General features: G+C 68.2%; 2 protein-coding genes across 4 annotated transcripts; one reads left to right on the plus strand and one right to left on the minus strand.

The window, feature by feature from the left end:
- Window positions 1–732: 732 nt before the first annotated feature.
- On the minus strand, window positions 733–6,697 carry LOC149522006 (H-2 class II histocompatibility antigen, E-S beta chain-like). 2 transcript variants are annotated; one of them, XM_089771568.1, is made up of 6 exons: window positions 6,523–6,697; window positions 5,839–6,108; window positions 4,858–5,139; window positions 1,563–1,673; window positions 1,274–1,297; window positions 733–1,181 (listed from the first exon to the last, which is right to left on the minus strand). In XM_089771568.1, exons 1-6 carry the CDS (start codon window positions 6,626–6,628, stop codon window positions 1,168–1,170), a joined length of 807 nt encoding a protein of 268 aa, XP_089627694.1. In that variant the 5' UTR covers window positions 6,629–6,697; the 3' UTR covers window positions 733–1,167. The 2 variants fall into 2 exon arrangements, with proteins under 2 accessions (XP_089627694.1, XP_089627695.1); XM_089771569.1 differs by lacking the exon at window positions 1,274–1,297.
- Window positions 6,698–8,931: 2,234 nt separating this feature from the next.
- Window positions 8,932–15,591, plus strand: LOC142825290 (HLA class II histocompatibility antigen, DR alpha chain-like). Of its 2 annotated transcripts, XM_089771575.1 has the most exons (5): window positions 8,932–9,087; window positions 12,420–12,677; window positions 13,074–13,355; window positions 13,696–13,846; window positions 14,959–15,591. In XM_089771575.1, exons 1-5 carry the CDS (start codon window positions 9,006–9,008, stop codon window positions 14,960–14,962), a joined length of 777 nt encoding a protein of 258 aa, XP_089627701.1. In that variant the 5' UTR covers window positions 8,932–9,005; the 3' UTR covers window positions 14,963–15,591. The 2 variants fall into 2 exon arrangements, with proteins under 2 accessions (XP_089627701.1, XP_089627702.1); XM_089771576.1 differs by lacking the exon at window positions 14,959–15,591 and having other exon boundaries at window positions 13,696–13,850.
- The last annotated feature ends 2,422 nt before the right edge of the window (window positions 15,592–18,013 follow it).

The raw sequence follows: 18,013 nt of genomic DNA on the forward strand, positions 1-18,013 counted from the left end.
TAAGAGGCCTCAGTGCCCCCCTTGAGATAGGGGAGTCCCAGCCCCTTCCCCAGCTCCTTATTCCCTGCCTTCCAGCCAGGAACTAACTAACCCTCCACCAGCCCTGCCCCCCAGCCAGGGCAGCATCCACCTTCCTTTGTTCCTCTCCATGGGGGGTGTCTGGCCACTGGTTCAACAAGTTTGGCCTTACCTCTGCCTAGTGAGGTTTTCCCTGCTGGGTCTTGCTCCAGACAGCAGGGGTCACCACAGCCCAGCAAGTACCCCCACTACGTCACAAGCTGTTAGCAGGTCCCAGACGTCCCCCAGAGAGACCCTGGGCTCCGCTCTGGGGTCGCTGGGAACGGGTGTGAGACCAGCCCCGTGTAAACGCTCTGAGACGCCGCTCAGCCGTCCCGCCCCGTCCCGCCCGCCACAGCCGTGCCCTGGGCCGAGCGAAGGGCTCGCGCTCGGGAACCTCCGGCCGGGGAGGGGATCGAACCCTGGGCCGGGTGGGGGCTGCCTGAGCTCCCAACGGGCAGAGAGACTTGGCGTAAGCGCCGGGTCTCCGGGCTGGGCCGGGTTGGCCCCACAGCGCCAGCGTCCTCCGGGCGGCCCTGGGGCCTCGGGAAGGCCAGGCATGACCCCGCATGCGTGTGATCAGCACTCCCCGGGGTGTGTGTGTGTGACTAGCACTCTCCAGTGTGTGTGTGACCAGCACTCCCTGGTGTGTGTGACAAAGAACAGGCGCGGCTTTGTCTGGGTACAGCTCTTTAGTGGGGTGATACGGGGCTGGCCACAGGCGGTGTCTGGGGGGTGAGATACGAGGGTGCTGGGCGGGTTGGGCGCTGCTTCCAGTCCATGGCTGGGACGTCTGGCGCAGGGAGGGCGGATCACAGGGGCAGGCGGCCGGGCGCCGGGGGTCTGTCTGTGGCCGGGCAGGTAGGCAGCCAGGCGCGGGGTCACACTGCAATGGGTGCACGGGGCTGTACCAGGGGCTTGCTGGGATGGGGGTGGGGGCAGGGACGGGGACGGGTCCCACGAGGGAGCAGCTGGGGCAGAGGATGGGGAGGAGCAGATGGCGACATGAAGGGACAGGCCCCAGTTCTGCGTTCTCCAGGCTGGGCGCGGTGCTGGGACAGACAGAAGGACGGTCGGACGCTCCTGCCGGGCGGGGTCGGAGGCCTGGGTCTAGCTCAGGAGCCCTGCGGGGAGAGGGGGAGAAATCAGCCCCGGCCGGGCCATGGGCCCAGGGACAGAGGCAGCCGCCCCACGGATTGAAGGGGGGGGGAGTTACCTGCGGGCTGGGGGACGGGGCGCCCTGAAAAACAGAGAGACGGTCAGAGCCAGGGCAGGAAATTGTCCCCCCATGAGGCCTTGGCCGGGGGGGAAGAGTGGGACCCCCCCCAGCCTGGCCCGGTGACCCCCACGGCCCAGCCCTCCCCCAGGGGACTAGAAGCCGGGAGGCCCCTGCCGGACTCAGAGCAGCCCCAGGAGGTGCGGAGGGCTGCAGCCAGACCCCACTTCTCTTGACCCCCCCCAACATTCCCCCCGAAACCCTGTGGTGCCCCCCCGACAGCCCCCACCTTTCTTGTTCCTCAGGTAGACGACCAGTCCGGGCACCAGGAAGATCAGCCCCAGCACGAAGCCCCCGACGCCCGTCAGCATCTTGCTCCTGGCCGAGTCCGACTGCGCCTCTGGGGGACAGGGACAGGGACGGGCAGCCGGTCAGAGCCAGGGGCCCCGGGTCCCCTCTGGGCAGGGACCAGCCCCGGCCAGTCAGAGCCAGGGGCCCCGGGTCCCCTCTGGGCAGGGACCAGCCCCGGCCAGTCAGAGCCAGGGGCCCCGGGTCCCCTCTGGGCAGGGACCAGCCCCGGCCAGTCAGAGCCAGGGGCCCCGGGTCCCCTCTGAGCAGGGACCAGCCCCGGCCGCTCAGAGCCAGGGGCCCCGGGTCCCCTCTGGGCGGGGACCAGCCCCGGCCGGTCAGAGCCAGGGGCCCCGGGTCCCCTCTGGGCAGGGACCAGCCCCGGCCGCTCAGAGCCAGGGGCCCCGGGTCCCCTCTGGGCAGGGACCAGCCCCGGCCGGTCAGAGCCAGGGGCCCCCGGGTCCCCTCTGGGCAGGGACCAGCCCCGGCCGGCCAGAGCCAGGGGCCCCGGGTCCCCTCTGGGCAGGGACCAGCCCCGGCCGGTCAGAGCCAGGGGCCCCGGGTCCCCTCTGGGCAGGGACCAGCCCCGGCCGCTCAGAGCCAGGGGCCCCGGGTCCCCTCTGGGCAGGGACCAGCCCCGGCCGGTCAGAGCCAGGGGCCCCGGGTCCCCTCTGGGCAGGGACCAGCCCCGGCCGCTCAGAGCCAGGGGCCCCGGGTCCCCTCTGGGCAGGGACCAGCCCCGGCCGCTCAGAGCCAGGGGCCCCGGGTCCCCTCTGGGCGGGGACCAGCCCCGGCCGGTCAGAGCCAGGGGCCCCGGGTCCCCTCTGGGCAGGGACCAGCCCCGGCCGCTCAGAGCCAGGGGCCCCGGGTCCCCTCTGGGCAGGGACCAGCCCCGGCCGGCCAGAGCCAGGGGCCCCGGGTCCCCTCTGGGCAGGGACCAGCCCCGGCCGCTCAGAGCCAGGGGCCCCGGGTCCCCTCTGGGCAGGGACCAGCCCCGGCCGCTCAGAGCCAGGGGCCCCCGGGTCCCCTCTGGGCAGGGACCAGCCCCGGCCGCTCAGAGCCAGGGGCCCCGGGTCCCCTCTGGGCAGGGACCAGCCCCGGCCGCTCAGAGCCAGGGGCCCCGGGTCCCCTCTGGGCAGGGACCAGCCCCGGCCGGTCAGAGCCAGGGGCCCCGGGTCCCCTCTGGGCAGGGACCAGCCCCGGCCGCTCAGAGCCAGGGGCCCCGGGTCCCCTCTGGGCAGGGACCAGCCCCGGCCGGCCAGAGCCAGGGGCCCCGGGTCCCCTCTGGGCAGGGACCAGCCCCGGCCAGTCAGAGCCAGGGGCCCCCGGGTCCCCTCTGGGCAGGGACCAGCCCCGGCCGCTCAGAGCCAGGGGCCCCGGGTCCCCTCTGGGCAGGGACCAGCCCCGGCCGGCCAGAGCCAGGGGCCCCGGGTCCCCTCTGGGCAGGGACCAGCCCCGGCCGCTCAGAGCCAGGGGCCCCGGGTCCCCTCTGGGCAGGGACCAGCCCCGGCCGGCCAGAGCCAGGGGCCCCGGGTCCCCTCTGGGCAGGGACCAGCCCCGGCCGCTCAGAGCCAGGGGCCCCGGGTCCCCTCTGGGCAGGGACCAGCCCCGGCCGGTCAGAGCCAGGGGCCCCGGGTCCCCTCTGGGCAGGGACCAGCCCCGGCCGGCCAGAGCCAGGGGCCCCGGGTCCCCTCTGGGCAGGGACCAGCCCCGGCCGGTCAGAGCCAGGGGCCCCGGGTCCCCTCTGGGCAGGGACCAGCCCCGGCCGCTCAGAGCCAGGGGCCCCGGGTCCCCTCTGGGCAGGGACCAGCCCCGGCCGGCCAGAGCCAGGGGCCCCGGGTCCCCTCTGGGCAGGGACCAGCCCCGGCCGCTCAGAGCCAGGGGCCCCGGGTCCCCTCTGGGCAGGGACCAGCCCCGGCCGGCCAGAGCCAGGGGCCCCGGGTCCCCTCTGGGCAGGGACCAGCCCCGGCCGCTCAGAGCCAGGGGCCCCGGGTCCCCTCTGGGCAGGGACCAGCCCCGGCCGCTCAGAGCCAGGGGCCCCGGGTCCCCTCTGGGCAGGGACCAGCCCCGGCCGGCCAGAGCCAGGGGCCCCGGGTCCCCTCTGGGCAGGGACCAGCCCCGGCCGCTCAGAGCCAGGGGCCCCGGGGCCCCTCTGGGCAGGGACCAGCCCCGGCCGCTCAGAGCCAGGGGCCCCGGGTCCCCTCTGGGCAGGGACCAGCCCCGGCCAGTCAGAGCCAGGGGCCCCGGGTCCCCTCTGGGCAGGGACCAGCCCCGGCCGCTCAGAGCCAGGGGCCCCGGGGCCCCTCTGGGCAGGGACCAGCCCCGGCCGCTCAGAGCCAGGGGCCCCGGGTCCCCTCTGGGCAGGGACCAGCCCCGGCCGCTCAGAGCCAGGGGCCCCGGGGCCCCTCTGGGCAGGGACCAGCCCCGGCCGCTCAGAGCCAGGGGCCCCGGGTCCCCTCTGGGCAGGGACCAGCCCCGGCCAGTCAGAGCCAGGGGCCCCGGGTCCCCTCTGGGCAGGGACCAGCCCCGGCCGGTCAGAGCCAGGGGCCCCGGGTCCCCTCTGGGCAGGGACCAGCCCCGGCCGGCCAGAGCCAGGGGCCCCGGGTCCCCTCTGGGCAGGGACCAGCCCCGGCCGCTCAGAGCCAGGGGCCCCGGGTCCCCTCTGGGCAGGGACCAGCCCCGGCCGGTCAGAGCCAGGGGCCCCGGGTCCCCTCTGGGCAGGGACCAGCCCCGGCCGCTCAGAGCCAGGGGCCCCGGGTCCCCTCTGGGCAGGGACCAGCCCCGGCCGGTCAGAGCCAGGGGCCCCGGGTCCCCTCTGGGCAGGGACCAGCCCCGGCCGCTCAGAGCCAGGGGCCCCGGGTCCCCTCTGGGCAGGGACCAGCCCCGGCCGCTCAGAGCCAGGCGCCCCGGGGCCCCTCTGGGCAGGGACCAGCCCCGGCCGCTCAGAGCCAGGGGCCCCGGGTCCCCTCTGGGCAGGGACCAGCCCCGGCCGCTCAGAGCCATGAGCCCCGGGGTTGGGATATGTGGGGCTGGCTGACCCACAGCCAGGGGGCGGGGCTGTACATGGGCGGCTGGCTGACCCACAGCCAGGGGGCGGGGCTGGGACATGCAGGGCTGGCTGACCCAGGATCTCACCCCAGCTCACGGCCAGGGGGCGGGGCTGTACGTGTGGGGCTGGCTGACCCACGGCCAGGGGCGGGGCTGTAGGTGTGGGGCCGGCTGCCCCAGGCTCTCACCCCAGCGCACTTCCAGGGGGCTGGGCAGGCTGACGTGCTGCACCCGGCAGGTGTAGACGTCCCCGGCCCGGGGGCTCATCTCCAGCATGACCAGGATCTGGAAGGTCCAGTCTCCGTTCTGCAGCAGCTCCGTGGACACCACCCCGGTCGTCTGCTCCTGCCCGTTCCTCAGCCACGTCACCTCCACCACGCCGGGGTAGAAGCCCGTCACGGCGCACACCAGCAGGTGGGGGTGGGGCTCGGGGCCCGAGCCCGTGGGGAACACTTTCACCTTGGGCTGGACTGGGGGGTGGAGGTGGGGTTAAGGGGAGGGGGAGAGGGATGCTCAGGAAAACCTTTTCCCCTGGAAAAAGTCCCCACCCCAGGGCCAGGGTCTCTGTTCCCCACCTGTTGTTCTGGGCCGGCTGTGGCAGGAAAGTCCCAGGAGGAGTCATATCCTGTCCCCGCCCCCAGGACAGAGCCAGGGACTGTCTGACCCCAGGCTGAGGCACAGACAGGACCAGGCCAGGGGCCTCCCCCACTGAACACATCCTCCCCCCCTGCAAAAAAAAAAACACCAGGAAAAAATTCTGTCGAAGGGAAAAAAGGGGGAGACCGAAAAAGGGGGTGGCGCAAAGTTGTGGGGCAACAACAGTGATAGCCAGTGCACCCACCGCCCCCTCTGAGCCCGGCCCCCCACGTGCACTCAGCCCCCCTCCGGAGAGGCAGACCCCAGTGCGCTCCCCCCCGCCCTGTGGAGCAGGGCTCCCTCGCACCCCCTGGCCCGGCCCCGGGCTCGCAGCAGGCGGAGGGAGGGTCGCGCGGCCAGGCCCCGGGTCTCTGCTGGTCACGTGGGCCAGGGCAGCGCACGGCCAGAGCCCCCTCCCCGCCCACTGCACACCGCACGGCCCGCCCGAGGGCAGGGGAATGCGAGTGCGCATGCGCGGAGCCGGCCACCAGCGGGTGCAAGGCGGACCCCTGCCCCCCCCCCCCCCCGCGCACCTCTCCGGTCGATGCTGAATGGCCCGTACACCCCGTAGTTGTGGCGGCAGAACCGGTCCGCCGCGGTCCGAAACCGCACCAGGTCCTCGGGCTGCTTGTTCCAGTACTCCGCGTCCAGCTGGCCCAGCTCTGTGTCCGCCACGTTCCAGCCCAGGTCGCTGTCGAAGTGCACGTACTGCTCCCGGTCGTAGATGTAGCGCGCCAGGAACCGCACCCGCTCCGTGCCGTTCGTGTAGTCACACTCCGGCTTGTACTGGTACAGGAATCGCCCTGGGGGGGGACTCGGTTCAGGGACCCGCCGCCTGCCCCCCCCCCCCGCAGAGCCCCCTCCAGGCACCAGGCAGCGACACTCCCACTATGGGAGCAGGGCCCGGCCCGGCAGCACTGTGGGGGGGCTCTGGGTTCTGGTCCCCGCGCTCAGGGGCTGCCAAGAGGCACCAGAATCAGGGGTCCCGACCCACCAGGGCACTGCGGGGCACAGAGCAGACCTGCCCCGGGAGCAGGCACCAGCACAGACCAGGGCACAGGGAGCAGGCACCATACGCACCCCCGCACCAGGGTCTGACCCCCCCCGTACACCCAACCCTGCCTGGGGGGGCCCAGGGGTCGCTGGGGTCTGACCCCCCCCCATACACCCAGCCCTGCCTGGGGTTGGCCCCAGGGGTCGCCGGGGTCTCCACTCACCTTCGGGCTCCATGCCCTGGGCCAGGGGGGGTTCCAGCAGCGCCAGTGTCACTAGCAGGGCCCCCGCCCAGCGGCTCCCGGCCCCCAGGGTCCCACCCGGCCCCATGGCTGCGCCGCAGGGAGAGATCTGGGAAGTGCTGGGACCCCCCAGCCTGAGCCCGGCTCTGCCCCGCTCCCCCCCTCCCCCACGGGCCAGGGATCGGGCCCCCGCACCCAGGGGCCAATCAGCACCGGGGCTGGGCAGCGTCATCGGTCGCCAGGCGGAGCCGCCCCCGGCAGGGCTGGGTCCCCACTTCCCCCTGGCAGGGCAGAGCTGGGCTGAGTCAGGCTGCAGGGATCAATCCCTCCCCCCCCACGTTCCATGGCCCCCGGGCAGTCCTGGGGCAGCTGGGCAGGGATCAGCCAGGGCCAGATGGCACCAAGGCACCTGGGACCAGGCACCTGACCCACTAGTCAGCAAAGGGCCTTGGATACTCCAGCCCATCCCCCGGGCTTGGCACACCAACCCTCCCCCCCTTCCCAGCTGGGGTAGGGAACAGAGGGGGAGGGGCAGGATCCCTGTGGCTTGTTCTGGTGGGCAAAAGCTCTGAGCTCCCAGCCCCTGGGCCTGAGTCCTGCCCGCACAAGGGCCCCCCCCGACCCTGAACATTCGTAGCAGCTAGAACAGGCTCCGCCAGCCGGTAGAACAGCGGGGGGGGGGGGGTTAGTTGCTTCTCCGGGACAGCCCAGCACAGACGTGATGTGGGTGCAGGAGTCAGGGCCAGGATCCTCAGACCCCTGGGGTGGGGTCCACAGGCCCCTGAACCCCCAGTACTCAGCTTAGTCTGTTCTCTTCAGCTACGTCTAGACTGGCATGATTTTCCGCAAGTGCTTTTAACGGAAACGTTTTTCTGTTAAAAGCATTTGCGGAAAAGAGCGTCTAGATTGGCAGGACACTTTTGCGCAAAAGTACTTCTTGTGGAAAAGTGTCCGTGCCAATCTAGAAGAGGTTTTGTGCAAGAAAGCCCCCATCGCCATTTTCACCATCGGGGCTTTTTTGCGCAAAACACTTTTTAGGTGTCTACACTGGCCCGCTTGCACAAATGCATTTGCACAAGAGGGCTTTTGCCCGCACGGGAGCCGCACGGTATTTCTGCAAGAACACCGACAATCTTACAAGGGATCGTCAGTGCTCTTGTGGAAATTCAAGCAGCCAGTGTAGACAGCTGGCAAGTTGTTCTGCAAAAAACTTGCCAGTCTAGACGCAGCCTTCATGTTTCCCAGCCCAGACTGCCCTTCTCCAAACCACAGAACACCCCTCCCCCCAAGTAGTTGTGATGGGCCAGGCCGGTCTGTGCACAGCTGAGGGCGTCCGCTCGGGGCACACACCAGTCCCACAGAGCAAAACCCCGCAGGCACCCCAGCTCCCCCTGTGCCACACTCAGCCCTGGGCCTGCACATAGCTGAGGGGGTATAGAACCCGATCTCACCTCCCCTGAACGGGTTCTTCTGGTCCCAAGAAACCAGCCACAGATCCCTGGTCAATTTCCCCTCTGGACCTTACCCACAAATCAGCTGAGCCAATCCTTTAGAATCTCCAGCTAAGGCTGCGTCTGGACTGGCATGATTTTGCAAAAGCATCCGTGCCAGTGTAGATGCTCTCTTGTGCAAGAAAGCTCCGACTCCCTCCGGCTCCCCCTCTCTGCCGCAGTCACCCCCCCCATGGGGTGGGCAGGGCCAGTGCCCCCAGGGCCCAGCACAGCCAGTGACGGGTCCCATGAAGTGTGGGGCAGGGCCCAGCGTGCTGGTGTCTGTCCCAGGGCGGCTGAGGGGGCCGAGTGCAGGGCACCCAGTGGGTGTTGTAGGAAACTGCTCCCTGTCGGGATAGAGGGCAGAGCCTGAGTCCTCTGACCCCCTGCCCTGGGGCCGGGTGGGAGCGGGTGCCCGCTGCAGGGGGAAGGTCCCACGTCCCAGGCTGTCTCCTTGGATGATCCCCAACCCCTCTTCATGGCTGGGCTGCACTGAACCCTTCTCCTTGGGGGTCACAGTGCCCCCCCCAGCACAGAGCTGCACCAGCCATGGCCCCCCCAACGCAGAGCTGTACTGGCCATGCCCCTCCCCATAAAGAGCTGTGCCAGCCATGCCCCCTCCTTATGTGCACACAACTGTGCTGCTGAGCAGGGTGTCTGTGGGCAGAGGAGATGCCCCGCTCCTGGCAGAACTGCCCCCTCCCTGGGCTGCTGCGCGGAGCCGCCCTCCTCTGGGCCCCACTGTGCGGCCCCGGAGCCAGGGTCTCTCCATCTGCTCGGTGCGGGGCCGGGCGCTGCGGCTCTGCCCGGTAACAGCCTGGTCGGCGCAGGGATTCCTGCCATTGGGCGCGGGCCCCGGGGCCGGGCTCCCCTGGCCAATGACGGGCGCTGCCCCCAATGCTGCCCCCCCCCGGGGTGTGACATGTGCCCCCCAGCACAGCCAGCCCCACACCCAGCCCGGTGCCGGGAGAGGAGATGGGCGCGGGACGGGGCGGCCCCATGGCCCAGCTGGCCCTGCTCACCCTGCTGGCCCTGCCGGGCGCCGGGGCGGTGAAAGGTACGAGCGGGGCGGGGGCTGGGACACCTGGGCCTGGGGGAGGAGAGGTACGAACAGGGCGGGGGCTGGGACCCCTGGGCCTGGGGGGGGAAGGTGGTTCCACCCCCAGAGGGGCAATAGGGGAGCTGAAGGGCAGGGAGGGGTTGGGGGGAGCCAGTTGGGCGGATCAGGGGGAGGGAAGGTCCCATCCCATAGCGGAGAGGCAATGGAAGGGCAAGGAGGGGGCTGCAGGAAGGGGATATAATGGGGGAGCTGGATTAGGTTTGGGGCTATGGGGGGGTCTCACCCCATGGCTGGGAGGGAGGGGAGCCCGATCTGGGTGCAGCAGGGGGTACTGCAGGGTGGTCTGGGTACAACAGCCCTGCCCTAGGGGTGCAGCCACCTTTCCCCTACAGGGTGTTGGGGGTTGACCCCCCCAAAGGGGCACCAGACACAGGGGGAGGGGGAGCACTCCCCAAATTACTGCAGCAGGGCCAGACCCCACCCAGCAGTGCATGTGTTTGTGTAGAGCAGGGAGCCCCTGGCCTCTCTCCTGGCCTGACCTCAGTGTCCCCCATCCTCCCCATAGCTCAGGGTACGTCTACACTAGCTCGTTAGTTCGAGCTAGGTAGGCAAATGAGGGCAACCGGAGTTGCAAATGAAGCCCAGGATTTAAATATTCCGTCTTCATTTGCATGTTCCCGGGCGCCGCCATTTTTAAAACCCCTTAGTCCGAACAAACTGCCCGCAGCTACACGCATCAGTTAAACATTAAGTCGAACTAACTCCTTAGTTCGAATGAACTGTTACTCCTGGGTATGTCTACACTACAGCACTAATTCGAACTAACTTAGTTCGAATTAGTGAATTTGAACTAAGCTAATTCGAATTAGTGCATCTAGACCTAAAAACTAGTTCAAATTAGCATTGTGCTAATTCGAACTAGCATGTCCACACAGAGTGGACCCTGAACTGAGGTTAAGGCTGGCCGGAAGCAGTGCCGGCAGGGAATCAGATGAGGACTTAGAGCGTGGAGCTGCTGTCTCAGGCGAGCCGAGGGCTGTGCTTAAAGGGTCCCGACCCCCACCCCAGACAGACAGTTCTCAGGGGTGCCCCGCTTGCAAAGCAGTCCTGGCTTGGAGTGCCCTGAGTGCCAACACACGGCACATCACAGCACTCGGCCATCAGCCCGGCTGCACTTGCAGCAGGCTGCCATCCGGGAGGGTCAATCGGGGGGCTGTCAGGATCCAGGAGGCCCTGCAGGAGAGCTTCCACCCCAAGGAGCCAGCAGAGCCACCCCAGTCCTCCCCATCGGGGGCTCGTACCCCATTCCTCCCTCACCTCCTTCCACTTACCCTTCCCGAGCCCCCCTTCCTGATGTAAAAAATAAATGACACGTGTGTTCAAAAATAGAATCTCTCTTTATTTAACAAAACTGGGGAGGGGGGGGATTAACCTCTGGGGAGACTGGGAAAAGGAGGTGGGAGAGGGGAAGAGAGAGGGTGGGAGAGGGGTGGGGGAAACCTGGGAGGAGGGAGCTGGAATGGGAAAGCCAGGGGAAGAAGGAGGAGGGGAAGTATAAAACTATGGTACGCCGTATCTTCAGTATTGTATACAGATACTCCTCACCTCAAAAACGATATTTTGGCCTTGGAAAGGGTTCCAAAAAGGGCAACTAAAAAGATCAGGGATTGGGAACAGGTCCCATATGAAGAGAGGCTAAAGAGACTGGGACTTTTCAGCTTAGAAAAGAGGCAACTGAGGGGGGATATGATAGCGGACTAGAAAATCATGAGCGGTGTGGAGAAGGTGCATAAAAAAAAGTTCTTCATTAGTTCCCATAATAGAAGGACTAGAGGAAACCAAATGAAATTAATGGGCAGCAGGTTAAAACTAATAAGTGTAAGTTCTTCTTCACAAAGCAAATAGTCAACCTGTGGAACTCCTTGCTGCAGGAGGCTGTGAAGGCTAGAACTAGAACAGAGTTTACAGAAAAGTGAGATACAGTGATAGAGGTTGGGTCTCTGGAGTGGTATTAGCCAGGGGTTAGAAATGGTGTCCCTGGTCTGTTTGTGGAAGGCTGGAGATGGATGGCATGAGACAAATGGCTTGGTCATTGTCTTTGGTCCATCCCCTCCGGGGTAGCTGGTGCTGGCCGCTGTTGGCAGACAGGCTACTGGGCTCCTTATTCGCTGACTGGGACCCAGCCTAGCAGAGACTTGTCACAGGAACAAGGTGCATTTGGTGCCATCCATCCCAGGGAACGGGGGACCCAGAGTGTCTGCCTGGTCTTCCCAGGCCAGCCTGGCTCCCTTCTGCCCCAGCCCCCAAAAAGGCTGCCAGGGTCTCAGAGCAGGGCCAGCAGCTCTTTGTAGATTCTTCCCTTGGTACCCTTCCTGTGTAACTGTGGTCCTGTGTGCCTCATCCGCTTCTTACATCAGTAAGCACCTAAAGACTGGCGAGATCACCAGTTCTGGATATTTGGGTTTTGCTTTGATATTTTAATTCCCTCTGCTCCTTGTTTCTTCCCTCCCTCTTATTTCCCCCTCCTCCCATGTTCTCTCCTATTTATAAGATGAAGGGGAAAGTGAGTCTATAAAATCATGGCTGGGGTGGAGAAAGTGAGTAAGGAAAAGTTATTGCCTTGTTCCCAAAACATAAAAACTAGGGGTCACCCAATTAAATGAATAGGCAGCAAGTTTAAAACAAACAAAAGGGAGTTTTTCCTCATGCAGTGCACAGTTAACCTGTGGAACTCCTTGCCAGAGGATGTGGTGAAGATCAGGACTTGAACAGGGTTCACTAAAGAGCTGGATAGATCCATGGAGGAGGGGTCCATCGATGGCCAGTAGCCAGGCTGGGCAGGGCTGGGGTCCCTGGCCTGTGTGTGTCAGAGGCTGGCAATGGGCGACAGGGGAGGGCTCCCTGTTCTGTTCCCTCCCTCTGGGGCACTGGGCGCTGTGGGCCGACAGGACACGGGGCTGGACGGGCCTTTGCTCTGACCCAGCCCGGGCACTTGGATGTTCAATCGCACTTTGTCAAGGGGGTCATGCCGCCTTCGCAAGCCAGGCGGGTGTAGCCGGACCTCGGTATGGTGGGTGCCCTGCAGAGAACAAACAAGCCGGGGGGGGGGGGGGGGGTGGGCACAGCAGGGAGTCTGTCCCCTCCCAGGCAGGGCTGACCTCAGTCTGATGCCAGGGGCCTTGAGCCCCCTGCCGCTGCTCTGCCCTCATCCCAAGGGAGCCCCAGGGCCAGTGTCATGGCCTGGGGCGGGGGGTGGAGGGACGTGGCTGAGGGCCGGTGCTCAGAGCCCTGCCCCCGGGCTGGCGCTGCTGACGCCCGTCTCCCCGCAGTGGAGCACACGCACGTCCAGGGGGAGTTCTACCAGCGCACGGACCGGACCCGGCAGGAGTCGGGGCAGTTCATACAGGAGATGGACCAGGACGAGATCTTCTACGTGGACCTGGACAGGAAGGAGACCGTCTGGCGCCTGCCTGAGTTCACCAAGTTCGCCAGCTTCCAGGCGCAGGGCACCCTGGGCAACATCGCAGTAGACAAATACAACCTGGATATCATGATCAAGAGATCCAACTACACACGGGCCCAGAACGGTACCACACAGGGGCCGGCCCCTCCCTGCCAGTGTCCCCCCGGAGCCCTCCCCCCGCCGGGCTCACCAGGGACCCTCCCGCCTCACATGGCCCAGGACCGGCCCCCACCCGACTGCGCATCCCCCCCCAGGAGCCAGCGGGGGCCAGGGCTCTGCAGGGCAGGGGCAGGGGCAGGGGCTGGGCCGGTCGCACCTCCCAGACTGGTGCCCCAGGGCAGCTCCCTGGCTGAGGGCTGGTCACTGCCCCTACCCAGCACCAGGCCCTGCCCGCTGTGCTCCATGAGCTGCAGAGCAGGGAGCTGGCACCCCCCGGAGTTGGGAGAGGCCCTGAGCAAGGCCGCGGGCACCAGGGACTGGCCAGGACAGGCCATGGGACCCACTCCCCCTCTCTCCCCAGTGCCCCCGGAGGTGACCGTGTTCCACGAGGACCCCGTGGAGCTGGGGGAGCCCAACGTCCTGATCTGCTTGGCCGACAAGTTCTCCCCGCCCGCGCTCAGCGTGACGTGGCTGAGGAACGGGGAGGAGGTGGCCGAGGGCGTCTACGAGACCGACTTCTACCCCCGCCCGGACCACGCCTTCCGCAAGTTCTCCTACCTGCCCTTCCTGCCCCGCCAGGGCGACTACTACGACTGCCGGGTGCAGCACCAGGGGCTGGCCCAGAACTTCACCAAGCACTGGGGTGAGGCTGGGCCGGGGACCCGCCGGGCAGGGCTGGGAGCCAGGCAGCTGGGGTCTGTCCATGGTGCTGGGAGGGTAGTGGGGGCCAGTGGTTAGAGCAGGGGGCTGGGAGCCAGGCACCTGGGGTCTGTCCATGGTGCTGGGAGGGTAGTGGGGGCCAGTGGTTAGAGCAGGGGGACTGGGAGCCAGGCAGCTGGGGTCTGTCTATGGTGCTGGGAGGAGAGTGGGGGCCAGTGGTTAGAGCAGGGGGCTGGGAGCCAGGGCACCTGGGGTCCCTCCCTGTTCTGGGGGTCTAAGGCTGGAACAGCCCCCCCCTCACTCCATGTCCCCCCCCCCCGCAGAAGCCCAGGTGCCCACCCCGGTGCCCGAGACCACAGAGACCCTGGTGTGCGCCCTGGGCCTGGCCGTGGGCATCGTGGGCATCGTCGCGGGAACCATCCTCATCATCAAGGGCATGAAGATGAACGCGGCCCGGAACCCGCGGGGACCCCTGTGAGTAGCCGCTGCCGGGGGGGGGGGCCCAGCCTCACCCACAGCCCCTGGGCACCCAGCACCCCCCACTCTGCCCCCCCAGCACCCACAGCCCCCGGGCACCCAGCACCCCCCACTGTGCCCCCCCAGCACCCACAGCCCCCGGGCACCCAGCACCCCCCACTCTGCCCCCCCAGCACCCACAGCCCCCGGGCACCCGGCACCCCCCACTGTGCCCCCCCAGCACCCACAGCCCACCCGGCACCCCCCACTGTGCCCCCCAGCACCCACAGCCCCCGGGCACCCAGCACCCCCCACTCTGCCCCCCCAGCACCCACAGCCCCCGGGCACCCGGCACCCCCCACTGTGCCCCCCCAGCACCCACAGCCCACCCGGCACCCCCCACTGTGCCCCCCAGCACCCACAGACCCTGGGCACCCGGCTCCCCCCACTGTGCCCCCCAGCCACCCACAGACCCTGGGCACCCGGCACCCCCCACTGTGCCCCCCAGCCACCCACAGCCCCTGGGCACCCGGCACCCCCCACTGTGCCCCCCCAGCACCCACAGCCCCTGGGCACCCGGCACCCCCCACTGTGCCCCCCCAGCACCCCCAGCCCCTGGGCACCCGGCACCCCCCACTGTGCCCCCCCAGCCACCCACAGCCCCTGGGCACCCGGCACCCCCCACTGTGCACCCCCAGCCACCCCCAGCCCCTGGGCACCCGGCACCCCCCACTGTGCACCCCCAGCCACCCCCAGCCCCTGGGCACCCGGCACCCCCCACTGTGCACCCCCAGCCACCCCCAGCCCCTGGGCACCCGGCACCCCCCACTGTGCACCCCAGCCACCCACAGCCCCTGGGCACCCGGCACCCCCCACTGTGCACCCCCAGCCACCCCCAGCCCCTGGGCACCCGGCACCCCCCACTGTGCACCCCCAGCCACCCACAGCCCCTGGGCACCCGGCACCCCCCACTGTGCCCCCCAGCACCCACAGACCCTGGGCACCCGGCACCCCCCACTGTGCCCCCCATCTAGCACAGCCCCTCATCCACTGAGCCCCCTACACTATCAGGACACTTGCTGGGGACAGCCCAGGCTGCTGGTCACTGACTGACCCTCTTTTTCTTCCAGGTAAACGCTGGGAGGAGCCGGGCCCCGAATCCTTCCCAGGGGCCTTTGTGAGACCCCTCGCCCCCGCCAGCCCTGCCCCCGCGTCCTGACCCCTCCTGCTGTAGCCCCCTCCCGGAACTCTCCGGGGAGCCAGCCCCACGGGCTGCCCCTGCTGGGCTTGGGGGGCTGTGCAGGGAGAGGGCTGCTGCCCCCTGGGGCTGGCAATTGGGGTCACCCTTTGTCAGGGAGCAAGGTCCCTGGGGCTGGTCCATACCCCATTGCCCCAACGGGGACAGTTTCTTGATGCCACTGGGTGCTGAATTGTGCCCCGAGCCTGGCTCCTATTGGCCAGAGGTTGCTGTCAGTCACCCCAAGTGAAGCCCTCCCATCACCCAGCCATTACCCAGCAGGCCTTGGGCCATTCTGGGACAGTGGGGTCCCATGGGGCAGGATCGGGCCCATAGGTGGGGGAGGGGTGGGAACTACAGCACCAGGGCCCAGCTGATGTCCCCGTTGTGCCCACATGCGGGGTCTGCGTGGGGAGGGCCCCACCACTGTACAGCCTCCCCCCCCCATACCCCAGGTGTGTCCCCGGCCTGGCTCTCGCCCTGCAGCTTTGCTCCCCGCAATAAAGGGGCTTTGGGGACGTTTCCAGCCTTGGATCCTGATTCACAATCGGTCCCGTCTGCGCCGTCCCCACGGCAACCGGAGTCACCCAGCCCAGTCTGTCCTGGCCCCAGCGCCGGGTTGTAGTCAGGGGAGTTTGGGGGGAGGGAGGAAGCCAGGGGCAGTGGGGTGCAGTGGTTATAGCAGGGGGCTGGGGCAGTGGGGTGTAGTGGTTATAGCAGGGAGCCTGGGGCAGTGGGGTGCAGTGGTTATAGCAGGGGGCTCTGGGGCAGTGGGGTGCAGTGGTTATAGCAGGGGGGCTGGGGCAGTGGGGTGCAGTGGTTATAGCGGGGAGCCTGGGGCAGTGGGGTGCAGTGGTTATAGCAGGGGGCTCTGGGGCAGTGGGGTGCAGTGGTTATAGCAGGGAGCCTGGGGCAGTGGGGTGCAGTGGTTATAGCAGGGGGCTCTGGGGCAGTGGGGTGTAGTGGTTATAGCAGGGGGCTCTGGGGCAGTGGGGTGCAGTGGTTATAGCAGGGGGGCTAGGGCAGTGGGGTGTAGTGGTTATAGCAGGGGGGCTGGGGCAGTGGGGTGCAGTGGTTATAGCAGGGGGCTCTGGGGCAGTGGGGTGCAGTGGTTATAGCAGGGGGCTCTGGGGCAGTGGGGTGCAGTGGTTATAGCCGGGGGGCTGGGGGAGTGGGGTGCAGTGGTTATAGCAGGGAGCTCTGGGGCAGTGGGGTGCAGTGGTTATAGCAGGGGGCTCTGGGGCAGTGGGGTGTAGTGGTTATAGCCGGGGGGCTGGGGGAGTGGGGTGCAGTGGTTATAGCAGGGGGCTCTGGGGCAGTGGGGTGCAGTGGTTATAGCAGGGGGCTCTGGGGCAGTGGGGTGTAGTGGTTATAGCCGGGGGGCTGGGGGAGTGGGGTGCAGTGGTTATAGCAGGGGGCTCTGGGGCAGTGGGGTGCAGTGGTTATAGCAGGGGGCTGGGGGTTCTAGTCCCATTTCTCTCACACACTCTGTGCAAGGCCTCGCTCTGTGTGAGAAACACCTTCCTGAGCCTCAGTTTCCCCTCATGTGGAATGCGGCTGTTCCCCCCGGGGCAGTGGCTGGGGCTGGTTGGGGAAGTGCCGTGAGCTCATCCGCTGGTCGGGAGCCCTGGGGTGGGGGGGGGGGGGGGGGCTCATAGGCAGGCTCCCCGGGACAGACCCCGCGGGGCGCGCGGCAGAGAGACCCTGGCCGGTGTGTGCGGCGGGGACCCCCCAGGCTGGGGTCAGGGGGTTGCAGGGGCGGTTCCTGCCCCCCCATAGGGCACTGAGACCCCAGCCCAGCCCCCCCCCCACTCCTGGCTCAGGCTGGCTTGCAGCGGGTGCGCTTGTCGGTGAATTGGGACTCCCCCCACAGCTGCACTGCGGTCGTGCCCCACCCACGAGAGAGGCCCTGGGCGTGGGGGAGCGCCACCACAGGCGTGGGTGGGGGGGGCGGTTTGCCTGGGTGGGGAGAAGTGGCCTCAGGTATTCCCGTGGACGTGCCCGGCAGAGGTGGGGCGGGTGGGGGCAGGCTGTGGGGCAGCAGGGCGCTTAGCACCGTGCCACCCCCCGGGCCCTCCTCTCGGTCACCAGCCCCCCCCACCCCACAGCCATTGGCTGCCCAGACCTGCGAGTAAAACCCTGAACCAACCGCACTGGCCCCCCGGGCACTGGACCCGCCCCCCGGCCATTCCCATTGGCTGCAGGAGTTGGCACCGACCCGCTGCCCCACCTGCCCATCCAGACACGGGCTGGGCTCCTGCCGGCTGGGGGTGCCGGGGGGGGAGGGTTCCAGGGGGTCTGGGTGTGTCTGCAGATGGCACTGAGCCGGGGGTTGCAGTGGGGCGGGGGGATGGGATGGGTCAGTTCACTCCCAGCCAGCACAGCCAGGTCCCATGGGGGGCTGGGTTCACTCCAGCGGGGGTCAGTGGGGCCACAGGCCGGGCTGTGCTGCTGGGGATGGAGGCTGGGGGCTGTGTTGGGCGGGGGCCTGGCTGTACCACTAGGGACCAAGGCTGGGGGCTGCTGGGGACTGGGGATGGGGGGCAGGAGGGGGAGGCTGGTGGTTGAGGGTAAGGCCAGTGGGGTTGGGGCTGGAGGCTGCGGTAGGGGGCCTGGCTGTACTGCTGGGGACCGAGGCTAGGGTCATGGGGGGGCTGGGGCCCATGGAGGGGGGACCGGGGCTTGGGTCCCTTCCAGCTCTCGAGGCCCCTTCCAGCTCTAGTGCTCTGTGATTCTGTGCCCTCCTTTTGTCACCCCGCCCTGCCCTACTTCACCCCCTTTCCAGGTGGGGCTGGGGTGCGGGTGATGCACAGCGCTTGTCTGACAGGTCCCGGGCTCTGCCCAGTTGTTACCAATGTACGAACACCCTCCATGTCCAGCCCCCAGCACCAGAGCTCCTGCCCCGGGCTGGACCGCTTCTTACGGCCGTCCCGGTGCCCGTGTGGCAT

Source organism: Pelodiscus sinensis, chromosome 19 (genome assembly GCF_052426305.1).
Source record: "Pelodiscus sinensis isolate ZL-2025 chromosome 19, ASM5242630v1, whole genome shotgun sequence".
Classification (NCBI taxonomy): domain Eukaryota; kingdom Metazoa; phylum Chordata; order Testudines; family Trionychidae; genus Pelodiscus; species Pelodiscus sinensis.